The sequence below is a fragment of the Pseudochaenichthys georgianus genome, chromosome 22, assembly GCF_902827115.2.
Source record: "Pseudochaenichthys georgianus chromosome 22, fPseGeo1.2, whole genome shotgun sequence".
In the NCBI taxonomy this organism is placed as follows: Eukaryota; Metazoa; Chordata; class Actinopteri; order Perciformes; family Channichthyidae; genus Pseudochaenichthys; species Pseudochaenichthys georgianus.
The window spans coordinates 16,333,658-16,346,046 of record NC_047524.1 but is presented as its reverse complement, the minus strand read 5'-3'; the positions used below and the strand labels follow the sequence as shown (position 1 = coordinate 16,346,046).

The 12,389-nt window shown below is 41.1% G+C and overlaps 1 protein-coding gene across 1 annotated transcript; it reads right to left on the bottom strand.

The window, feature by feature from the left end:
• Positions 1-3,953: 3,953 nt before the first annotated feature.
• Positions 3,954-10,479, bottom strand: LOC117468014 (basal body-orientation factor 1-like). Its single transcript, XM_034111964.2, is given in 13 exon segments — positions 3,954-4,179; positions 4,352-4,425; positions 5,178-5,255; positions 5,257-5,281; positions 5,414-5,901; positions 6,468-6,612; positions 7,424-7,494; positions 7,660-7,740; positions 7,832-7,975; positions 9,791-9,856; positions 9,947-10,109; positions 10,111-10,197; positions 10,294-10,479. Coding segments are annotated over 13 exon segments (1,554 nt in total). The 5' UTR covers positions 10,338-10,479; the 3' UTR covers positions 3,954-4,091.
• Between the last annotated feature and the right edge of the window lie 1,910 nt (positions 10,480-12,389).

Sequence of the window (12,389 nt, the reverse complement as noted above, 5' to 3'; positions counted from 1 at the left end):
AGAAACTTAGGTATAATTGTAGACTCTGACCTCAATTTTAACAGCCACATCAGGGCAATCAACAGATCAGCCTACTACCATCTTAAAAATATCTCACGTATTAAAGACCTTATGTCGAAGTAAGACCTTGAAAAACGTGTCCATGCATTTGTTTTTAGCAAGCTTGACTACTGCAACAGCATCTTCACAGGCCTCACAAAAAAATCACTCTGTAAACTCCAACTAATTCAAAATGCTGCTGCCAGAATCTTAACCCGGACAAAGAAAACAGATCACATCACTCCAGTGCTGAGATCACTGCATTGGCTTCCAGTTAGTGAGAGAATTGACTTTAAGATTTTAATGCACACATATAAAGCACTAAACGGGCTAGGACCCAAATATATCAAGGACCTCCTTCAGTGGTACGAACCCAGCAGACCCCTTAGGTCTTCAGGCGCAGGCCAGCTCACTGTTCCATTTGTGAGATCAAAGCGTGGGAAAGCAGCCTTCTGCATCTATGCTCCTAATGCATGGAACAAACTCCCAGAACATCTGAGAATGGCTAGCACTTTAGAAACATTTAAATCAGGTCTAAAAACATTTCTTTTAATATGGCTTTTCAAATTTAAATGTTCTAATTTTCGAACTGTTAAACATGGTTTTCTTTCTCTTAATTCATTATTTTGTGTGTTTTGTATTTCTTCTCAATGGATTTGTGTTTTCTCTGTTTGATCCTGTAAAGCACTTTGAATTGCATTACTGTATGAATTGTGCTATATAAATAAATTGCCTTGCCTTGCCTTGCCTTGCCTTACACACAGAGACTTATTTAAGTTTGTTTGCTTGGTATCGTATGCACATTCTGATGTGATTATCTTTATGTAACCTATGTATGTTTGTGTTTATGTATGTAAAAAGTACATGTGTTCTGTAGGCTTACATGGTTAGTGCAAGTTTGTTTATTATAGGCCTACTGTATTATTTGTTGTATGGATGTAGAACTTAGATGGCATAGATGATTATTGGCACTAATTATATTGTGAACCTGTATACACAGTTATGCACAGGTATGAAACAATTAGCAATGTAAAGGTATCATGTAATATAAAAGCAAGTGTGTAACAGTAAGATAATGGATTATAGTGATATAACAATAATAATAAACATAACAGAATGAAAAAAGTACATTATTCACATCTATATAAAGTTTAAATGAGTTTATCACAACAAATAAGCCAACATTAAACAAAAATAAATCAATGAAGAACAATTATTAAGTCAGTAAACGTAAAAAAAAAATGGCCCTCAAAATGTCCCAGCACACGGTGATGTCCAACAAAGAGTCTTACACCCAGTGGTGTATTACATTTTTCTTTTTATTACATGAGTCACGGACCAACAGCAAAAAAATCATGTTGGATTGACTGTTGTAACTAACACCCTTTTCCTTATTTGCATTTATATATCATCACCTATTGCTTTTCTAACTTTGGTTGCAGGGTTTGGTTTTGTCTATCCTCTGCCTTCGGTTAGTCAATTAGGGGCCACCCACGCTGCAACCCACCTCTCCTCCTTTTGCCGTGCTGTAACTTTACATTGGAGTCCGCTGGGAGCGAGAGCTCATTTAGTCAGCCCTGCTGCAAATGTGTGGCCAGATCTGCGGCCAAGACCTAAATAGCGGTTCAGAGCATCAAGTCCTTCGAGAGAAGGGAGCGGGATGAGTAGTAAAATAGATGATTATCCCTGCCTGCAGTGATACGGACTCTTATTTTTGTAGTACACAGGAAACCCTTAATTATCAATTTTTGAGGGAGTGCCTCAGGGTGCCCCTCGTCCTGGTTTTGCGTGTTTGTAGCAAAAGACATATTTGAATGTCAGCGTCAACTTATGTGCTCACATCATACAAATGCCATGGTATGAAACCTTATAGCTGGTTGTTTATGGGGCCCCGCTAGGAGACCAGCCTGGGGGCAGACGTGGGGCCTTGGATCTCTCCGCAGGCCAAGGAGAGAGTCTGCAGTCTGATCCAGAGCGGGTTGGACGAGGGAGCCCAGCTGCTCCTGGACGGCCGAAACGTCAAGGTCAAGGGTTACGAGAATGGCAATTTTGTGGGTCCCACCATCCTCGGCAATGTCACAGTACGTGGGTGGAATGTCTTAATGTGCACATTAGTACAAACCTCTTTAAAACTGCCAGTAAAACCGGTTTCTTCTGTGCTCTCCCAGCCTCAGATGAAGTGCTACACTGAAGAGATCTTCGGGCCTGTGTTGTTGTTCTCGAAGCAGAGAGACTCTGGACGATGCCATCAACATCGTCAACAATAACCCCTATGGCAACGGCACAGCCATCTTCACCACAAATGGCCGCCACTGCACGCAAATACACTCACGAGGTGGATGTGGGCCAGGTAAGTGGTGCTGCAGCCTCCAAATGTGTTCCTCTGTTTTGGGAGAAAGGAGACATTCACATCCCTCTGTCATGTCTATGCAGCATCTCCAGGGGAGAGCGCATCACATTTCTGTTTGAAAACCTTTACACACATTGAAAAGAACTATTATTTTCCATGTCAAGTATAGCCTTGTTTGCCCCTAACCTAATACACACACATTCGGCATCCCCCTTACCTCCACTTCCCCACCGGTAAAGACACAAATAGCTACAGCAAATATGTGTCCGTTAATAGAAGACAGGGGGACATAGAAACATCCAGGTGGTATCCAAGAGGGAAATCTTTAATTGAATCAAAAGGGATTCCTCGGTTGCTGTTCAACGACCAGGCATAAATACGGCCAGCCTTTGCCCTGTTTGTTTGCCTGTGGAGCCTTAGTTATGCCCTGTTTGCTGTTCACATGTCGGGGAATGCTGCGCAGGCCGTGTGGCCGTTCTCCGCTTCAAACCTCGATGCAACAACAACTTTTTCTTTTTTTTACCCTGCACCTTCGCCAAAAGTGCGTCCAGACCTATTCCCGCTGTTTTTAAACATTCTAAACAAACAATGCTGTGCCTCCTTTTCCTTCATAACAAAATGTTTTTATTTAGTTTTTCTTCCCTTTCATAAGATAGAACTGGGAATATAAGCCACAGCTTTGTTTAGTGAGATCATGTTAGCTTGTTTTTTAAACGGCATGGATATACCGCATCTCTTTTCAGGCTGCATCTTACTCATACTAGCAATTTAAACTTGGGGGGAATTGTATAACAAAGCTTACACTTATAGAAATGATAGCGAAAACTCTTGTTTTCTGCAGGTTGGAGTCAACGTTCCCATCCCTGTCCCACTGCCTATGTTCTCCTTTACTGGATCAAGAGGATCCTTCAGAGGCGACATGAACTTCTATGGCAAACAAGTATGAAAAACAACAAACCCATCCTATCAGTACAAGTTACATAAATGCACAACTGTAGCAGACTGAGTTTGGATGAAAACATTTTTATTTGTTCTCTACAGGGCAATCCAGTTCTACACACAGATCAAGACTGTCACCTCACAATGGAAAGCTGAAGATTCCACCTTGACAAGTCCTGCTGTTACCATGCCGACCATGGGACGCTAACTCCATCCATGAACCAGAATACCTAGACAGTAGACACTCTAATGTGTAGAAGTTTTAGTATTAAAAAGTTAAATAATAATCTCATTTTTTAAATACTTTATATCAGATATGTATATATAGAAACTCTGTAAATGTAAACCATTGCAGCCAAGGTTTTAACAATGAAAATAATCTGTACAGCTGAGGCTGTCATTTCCTTAAATACAACAGATAGTAAAGCTTTGTAAACTTCATTAAACTTTAGTGTTATACCATAAATGAAGGTTGCCATGGACACAGCTTTGTATCCCTATGATTGTTTTTATCTGATGCACATTTCGGTATGAGCACTGTTTTGTTTTGAAGAACAGATCTTCTAAATGTGTTGTGACAGAATTCAAACACCCTCCATGTATGAACGAGTACTCACAGGCCATATATACATGCATGGTAAGATATTTATAATTAGCACAAACAAACAACTCCCATTCTACTACACACATGATTGGCACTCTGTGGGAAGCATGGAGGCAAACAATCCAGAGTGTGATGTGCCATGGAGAGGCCACTCTAAGGTCATGTGGTGTGTATATCTGGCAGGGGGTTGGGGGGCTGCTCGGGCCCCTGGGTGATGAAGGTCGCCCGGGAGAGATCCTCTCTGATCCTGGAAGACAGTCATCGTTAAGTAAAGCTGAAGTGCATTTCTGATCAAATCACACGTAGGCACTCGTGTTCTCACAGCCAATGCTTTTTAAGCTAAACATGGAATGTGGCACCAATACACCTGCAAGTATGAGGTAACGTTTTTATTCCCGTACACTCCTTTGGTGTCTTACCCGGCAGCATCGCTGGCAATAAGGCTCCTCTTCTCGGAGGAGGCAGACAAAGCCATATGTTGGCTGTCTTTCCTATCGGGGAATGCAGAGTTGCAGTTAAACACAGACCCTCAGAGTGAAGAAGTCATGTTTTAGCACGTTGGTGTCTCTTCAGTCAGGCCTGCAGCCGTCTTGGAAACGGGGTTAGACTGGGTCAACACAATACACTTGGACTTGGTCACCAGATGTTCTGTTATTCTGCAGGACCCGGTGCCAGACCACTGGTAACATGAATACACATCTTCTTTTGCCTGCCCTACACCGATACATCCAGCTCCCCTGCACACTCCTTTTCTGAAAATCATGTTACCAGCTGCTCGCTAACCGCAAGCGTTCAAAGAACAAAACAAACAAGTGCACGTGAAGAGGGGCCAATAGGCTGAAAGCAAATGGACGTGAACAGATGTTTGTTTCCAAGCACACGACTCTGTGGCGGGGCCTATTTTTACTATTGTGCCCAGACTCTTTCTTCATTCTTTTTAAGCAGCTGGATGGAAAAGAAAATTGGTCGAAGCCTAACTGATGTTTTATGGTATCCTCTTCTGCTGAGAATATGGCTGTTTAAAACATTAAAAAGAGGGCGGAGTCACCAGAAGTTCAGCCAGAGCTTCTGCTTGGTGTCACTGCGCTTTGTTCTTCTGAGGCAATTTATCCACAAGGCCATTTTCAGGGATTACAAGTGGATTATAGAATATTATTTAGGATCAAGTTAATGAGTGATAACTCGAGCGGAGCAACGGATTTTACATAATAAAACATAATATAATTATTGGAGTGTTTTATTACCTTCCCTCTGTCCATTCATTTTAGCAAAGAGAAGCCTGAGCACTTGTTCCTTCTGCTCCCAAGTGAGATCTGAGATTTCAAACCTTGCTGTCTGGTTGATGGGTCCTTGAAAACAGGTGGATGACAGAGACTTTAATTGAACAAAATGTATCATGTTGTTGTGAGATGACCACTGACAAACATCAGATGTTAAAAATATCACAGAGCTAGGTCACTGAAATGATGAGGGGGACCTACCACCTTGCAGCCGCCTCCAGGTCTGAATAGACAGAGTTGGTACTGTGAGGTCCTTTATGGAAGGTGCGGATGGGCGGGAACTTTAGCTTTCCTGCTGTGGCTTCTTTTAGCCTCTGGCGATAAGCCTGTAGTGCCTCCTTTTTGTATTGCTGCCTGCTGGCCATGATCTCCTGCTTCACCTGAGCCAGAGCCTCATGGAAGAACTGCTCCAGCTCTGTGCGCTGATCCACGATGGAGCTGGCCAGCCGCTTGACGTGCGCCAGCTCCCTCTCCCGCATGTGAAGCACTTTCTGCAGCTTATCTAGTTCTACCTGGCTGGCCTGAATGGTGACCAGAGCCTTCTCCTCCTCCTCCTGTTTCTCAGGTTCCTCAGCTTTAAGCTCGAGGGCATGCTCCAGTGAAGCCACCTTGGCCCTCAGCTTGGATATCTCCTTTTTTTGGGCCTCCATCTGAGCTGCGTTTCTCTTTACCGTCAACTCAAACACGTTCTGCATGAGTAGACAGAAGAGCAAAGTAGTGAAATGCATGAACACCAAGCTGACTTTCATTTCCATGCCAACATAGATCTTAAACAGATTATGGTTTGTGTGCTCGCCTGTGCTGTCATGAGTGGCCTACATTTCAACATAGTGGATTTTGAAACCTTCATTTACTGTCATCATCGGGGGGGGAGATTAATGTGCCCAATATTTATTTGTCTAAAGAAATCAGTGCCAGAAGCCTGCGAGGGAGAAGCCACTGAATTTGAACCCATACCCCAGTGGAAACTCGCCACAACCGCTGACCACCGAGAGGCTGGGTAGTAGTCAGAAGGTGGGGGGGGTAGGAGACGGACCACAAGCAAAATACACAGGGTCAGGACAAGTAAACAACACGAGGGGAAAACCACCTGGAATATATTCTGCACAGGTCTGAATAGTGTTTCATAGCTGAAATGATTTTAAATATGATTTTAAAATATGAGTTTATGGATATGAATGGCCTCTATCCAAGGACAGCTGAGCCGGGGCTTAATAGTTACACAACTGTTTGCTATCCTTTGGTTCAAACATGCCTTGTCCAGTTCCAGGGAGGCCTTTTCCTTAGCCGTCGAACGCGTCAAAGCGTGCAGGTCCTCTGCCTCCTTTATGTGGTATTTCAGAGCTTCATTCAGACGGACGTTCTCCTTAAACACAGAGCGCGAGGCATCGTCCAACTGCCTATATAGATACAAACAGAAAAAGCCTTTGACAAATCTTTATTTCACGCCAAAAGATATTTCAATCAGAATCATAAACAGGTTTATTACCAGGTTGGCTAACAAATACGAGGATTTTGACTTGGTGTTGTGGTGCATACATACAAATAAAACAAGAGTTAAAAACACAGATCGAAAACTATTTGAAGAGAACTATAATAACATTAAACAAGTATAGTAAAATATAGCAGTATTTACATTGAATATGACTGAAATTGTAGAAATAGAATTGGAATAAAATATGTGCAGTAATGGAAAAACGAAATAATTGTCCTGGTGTTAATATGAAGATTTTTAAACATGTTGCACATATTGCTCTCCGGTTCCTCTTCATAAACGTTGGTCAATGTACTTGACTAAGACAAGCTGGGTGGGTTCAAAATTAAATCAATTACTGACACTAAGACCAGAGCGGCAGCACCACACCACACCAGTATCAATGTTGATGCTTTATGAGCTGTACAAAAAATGACTAAACATAGCGGAGGCGAAATGCACATCCTATGGCCTCAAAAGTAATAAACGCTGGGCTTCCCCACACACATTACACTCTCCTCTGGGATGGAGATGCGATCATTGGCTGCGGTGATGTACACTATCTGCACATGACCAAGTGTGGTCAAGGAAATAACATTAGTCCTAGTTATATATATATTTACACACATAAACACTTGTGTGAGTACATTTTTTTTCCTTTGAGTTCTGAGAACACGAAAGTGCAGTTTAAAGAATAAAATGAGATCGTGAGAGGGGAAGCGGAAACACACACTCACACAATGGCTTCATTGTGGGCCCTCTCCACCACCACAGCTATCGTTCGCTCTGCTTCCTTCTCCAGGCGATCCTGCGGGGAAGTTTGCAAACAAATCACTTCTTGTTCCACCTGGGATAACATCTTCTGTCATCTGTCCATGAACAGTGGGCCAGGTCTCCACAAATTATTTTAAACCACTTTTGTTTCACTGTTTTTTCCAAATCGATCAGAGTAGGATCATTAGACTCGACCCACCTTTTCTTTGAAGAATCTGCACTCCACTTTGTTTAGGTTTTCCCTGTGCTTCTTGTCAGAAAGATCCATGCTTTCTCTAATCTAAAACAAGTAATGTTTTATTGTTATTAGTAGCATTAACAAATGGAACAACTGCTTTTAATAGAAAAGTCTATACAGTGTTTTTCCTCACATCACTGAGCTCCTGCTCCATCTGGGCTTTCCTCTTCTCAAACTCCTTAATTCTCTTCATCCCATCTTGGATCATGTTAAAGTCACTGGACTTCTTTCTGAACAGTTCCTTCATCTCATTGATTTGCCTCGTGTAGTCATCAACCTGTTAGAAACAATCATATACATTCATTATAACAACAGTATTAAATGCATGCCTTAACCCTCAAAATGCAGCTGCTCATCTAAATACTAAGATGAGACATGGGTGCATGTGATGAGGGGTCCTTCCGCTATAACATATTTCAATGAAAAATGTGTGATTTTAACATCATTTTTGTCAATTACTATTGTCATATCTGTGCACAGTTAAAAGAAAAAGAAAAAAGCTGGATAATAAATCAACAACACCCGAAAAGCATAAACCAAACTTGATAAGATCTGCACTTTTGACCAACTGAAACTTTACATCTGTGAAAAGTCATTTTGTGAATTAAGATGCGCTCCACCTCGTTTTAACAATTACTTGGTGGTGACCAAACTGGATGGGTGTGGCATCTAAGCCTTTTAACTGAGGAAAACCAGCTAGTGCTTCAGAAAAATTCCCATAAGTGCAGTTTGAATCGGTAAGGAAAGAAAATACTTTCATACCAGAGTTCACACAGGCCATACCCATTTGCCAACCAACTTAAGCACAGACCAGTCAAGCTGAATACCTCAAGATGCTACTGTGGAAAAGCCAGTCTGAAGAAAAATGTGACAAAATGACCAAAGTCATGAGAGCCTAGAAAAACATCCACCCACAGACAAGTACATGACGACTAAATTAGAGGTTTTCATCCCTCTGATTACAACGTTAGGCCTAATCGTTATTCTTCACATAACTTTGTATGTTAATCTACACCAATGTGCCAATCATGATGCAAGTCGGTCTGCATCATAAGCAATTCTCCGTGTGTGTGATCTACCCGAATGGTCAACCTACCCCAAAATATGCACCCGTTTTGAGTTAAAAGGATTAGTCTTGCATGCATTCTGTCTTTTTCTCATGGCGTGCAGTATATACCGTTTTCTTTATTTGGCTGACGGAATTTCATTACACTACTGCTGAATTTGTCTCTCCTGAGACAAAGCCAGGCGGTCATGCTCACGGAACTTCTTTGTTAGCTAAGTCAATTTTCAAGATGAACCCTATTATCACCTCAAAATGAGAAAAGGGCTGTGAACAGCGAGCCTTGAAGTCACGTGTTGAGGGTCAACCACATGACAGTGTTCTTCCCCCTTATTGGACATATGTGACAGTCCATACATGTCTAAAATAGGGATGTTACAACTTGGTCCAGACCGTGCCTCTTTTTTCCTTCTCAGAAGCTTATTGGACTCAATTTTACCAGCATGAAGTAAGAGTTGGAAAATGGAAAACAGCTGCTAGCAAAAGTAGCAACAGTTAAAGCCACTTGAACGTTGTCATGTCAGTTTGATAGCTTGATCTTCTTACCAACAAGCAGCAGGGGTCAGTGAGGATAAATGGAGTCAAAATAAGTTCCTTTATTGTATATTACGCAACCTACACTGTTAGAGTAAGGATAAGTGTGACTTTTGATGGATGGTTAACACATCAGGACCAGCAGCAGTGTGACCCCCTTTCCCCATGCAAGCACTTTTAATTCTTCTGTGGCCACTAGCATGGATTAAAATAGCATTAGAGACCCAGTAAGTCGGAATGTCAGGGTTTGTTCTTTTGTTTTATGGCTGCTTTGTTTGGTTGTTGTTTTCTTACATAATGAATGCCAATATAATTGCACACAAGACAGCTGTTAAGACACAGCGAGCGCAGCACATTTGTACTACTTTAAGTAGCTCAAAGTAGTAAATTACAGCAATGTCATATTCTGCTATGATAAAGCAAGCTACAGCATGTTTGGTGTAAGCTAAAATTGCTTTTCTTTTTGTGTGACCGTTTAAAAAAAAATGAACTCACCAGTTTGTTTTGCTCCCCCTGTGCAAGTGCCTGTTGATTTTTGAGGCTTCTCTGCAGCACGTTGATCTGTCAAAATGAGTCAGATTAAAAACAGTTAAACATTGTTAATCATTCATCTTGTTTATTTTACAAACATAAATAACGTGTTTTTATGACCTTCTCCGCTTTAGCAGCATCTTGTTTCTTCAGAAAGCCAGTAATATCGATGGAGTCTTTCTCTGCGCGATACAATTGGTTGGTGAGCTCTTCGTTTGCGCGTGCTAACTTCCGACAGGCCTCGCGATACTCCACGAGCGACTGTTCGGTGACCTTAACCTCAGCTCCACAGCCCAGCGTTGGCCTTGGCTTTTTCACTGTCAGACTCTTTGTCCGCTTTTGACTCATGCTTGCTTTCTTTCTTTCCTTTTCTGTGACAAAATACAAAAGTGTAGTTGGAGTTTTGAACGCTAATGCAGTAGGCCTACAACGTGTAGCCTACACATAAACACAAGTTACGCACTTACCCGGCTTTCGCCCTCTTCACTTTGGGGACCTTCTTCTTCGTCATTGCTGCTAGTTTTAAATGGCTACTGTGATAGCACAGAAAACACCTCCGTGCTACAAAAGGGAGAAGAAGTGGCTCGGTAATTAGTCCAGGAAGAGAGGCTAACGGTACCGAGCTCCTGTGCAGCCCACTTGTTTGTGTGGTGCTGTTGCCATAGAGACGCTGTAACCCGGGTGAAGGTTTGAATTTCTCTGCTATATGACCTCTGGTAACCCTATAGGCAAACTACTATATTTAATACACACTTAACATTTTTAATTTAATTCAATTAAGAATGAAAGTCTCTGCACACCTGGAACCGAAAAGTCAAGCAAGAAACTTAGGTATAATTGTAGACTCTGACCTCAATTTTAACAGCCACATCAGGGCAATCAACAGATCAGCCTACTACCATCTTAAAAATATCTCACGTATTAAAGACCTTATGTCGAAGTAAGACCTTGAAAAACGTGTCCATGCATTTGTTTTTAGCAAGCTTGACTACTGCAACAGCATCTTCACAGGCCTCACAAAAAAAATCACTCCGTAAACTCCAACTAATTCAAAATGCTGCTGCCAGAATCTTAACCCGGACAAAGAAAACAGATCACATCACTCCAGTGCTGAGATCACTGCATTGGCTTCCAGTTAGTGAGAGAATTGACTTTAAGATTTTAATGCACACATATAAAGCACTAAACGGGCTAGGACCCAAATATATCAAGGACCTCCTTCAGTGGTACGAACCCAGCAGACCCCTTAGGTCTTCAGGCGCAGGCCAGCTCACTGTTCCATTTGTGAGATCAAAGCGTGGGAAAGCAGCCTTCTGCATCTATGCTCCTAATGCATGGAACAAACTCCCAGAACATCTGAGAATGGCTAGCACTTTAGAAACATTTAAATCAGGTCTAAAAACATTTCTTTTTAATATGGCTTTTCAAATTTAAATGTTCTAATTTTCGAACTGTTAAACATGGTTTTCTTTCTCTTAATTCATTATTTTGTGTGTTTTGTATTTCTTCTCAATGGATTGTGTTTTCTCTGTTTGATCCTGTAAAGCACTTTGAATTGCATTACTGTATGAATTGTGCTATATAAATAAATTGCCTTGCCTTGCCTTGCCTTGCCTTACACACAGAGACTTATTTAAGTTTGTTTGCTTGGTATCGTATGCACATTCTGATGTGATTATCTTTATGTAACCTATGTATGTTTGTGTTTATGTATGTAAAAAGTACATGTGTTCTGTAGGCTTACATGGTTAGTGCAAGTTTGTTTATTATAGGCCTACTGTATTATTTGTTGTATGGATGTAGAACTTAGATGGCATAGATGATTATTGGCACTAATTATATTGTGAACCTGTATACACAGTTATGCACAGGTATGAAACAATTAGCAATGTAAAGGTATCATGTAATATAAAAGCAAGTGTGTAACAGTAAGATAATGGATTATAGTGATATAACAATAATAATAAACATAACAGAATGAAAAAGTACATTATTCACATCTATATAAAGTTTAAATGAGTTTATCACAACAAATAAGCCAACATTAAACAAAAATAAATCAATGAAGAACAATTATTAAGTCAGTAAACGTAAAAAAAAAATGGCCCTCAAAATGTCCCAGCACACGGTGATGTCCAACAAAGAGTCTTACACCCAGTGGTGTATTACATTTCTTCTTTTATTACATGAGTCACGGACCAACAGCAAAAAAATCATGTTGGATTGACTGTTGTAACTAACACCCTTTTCCTTATTTGCATTTATATATCATCACCTATTGCTTTTCTAACTTTGGTTGCAGGGTTTGGTTTTATGTCTATCCTCTTGGAAAACGTGTGTTTCTCCTGCCAAAAGGTTCTAATCTATCAACCCATCACTCTGGGAGATAAGATACAGATGTCTGTTCTGCTCAACAGCCTCCTGACTGACACGCTTTCTCACTTCTCTTGTAATTACAGTCTTCTCTGCTGGGCTCCATCAAACAGGATCTGTTTGCACATGATCTCCTCCCACATGATGACCTGAAAAACATTCGGCTCTTGTCAGCAGTATTGTCCAGGTT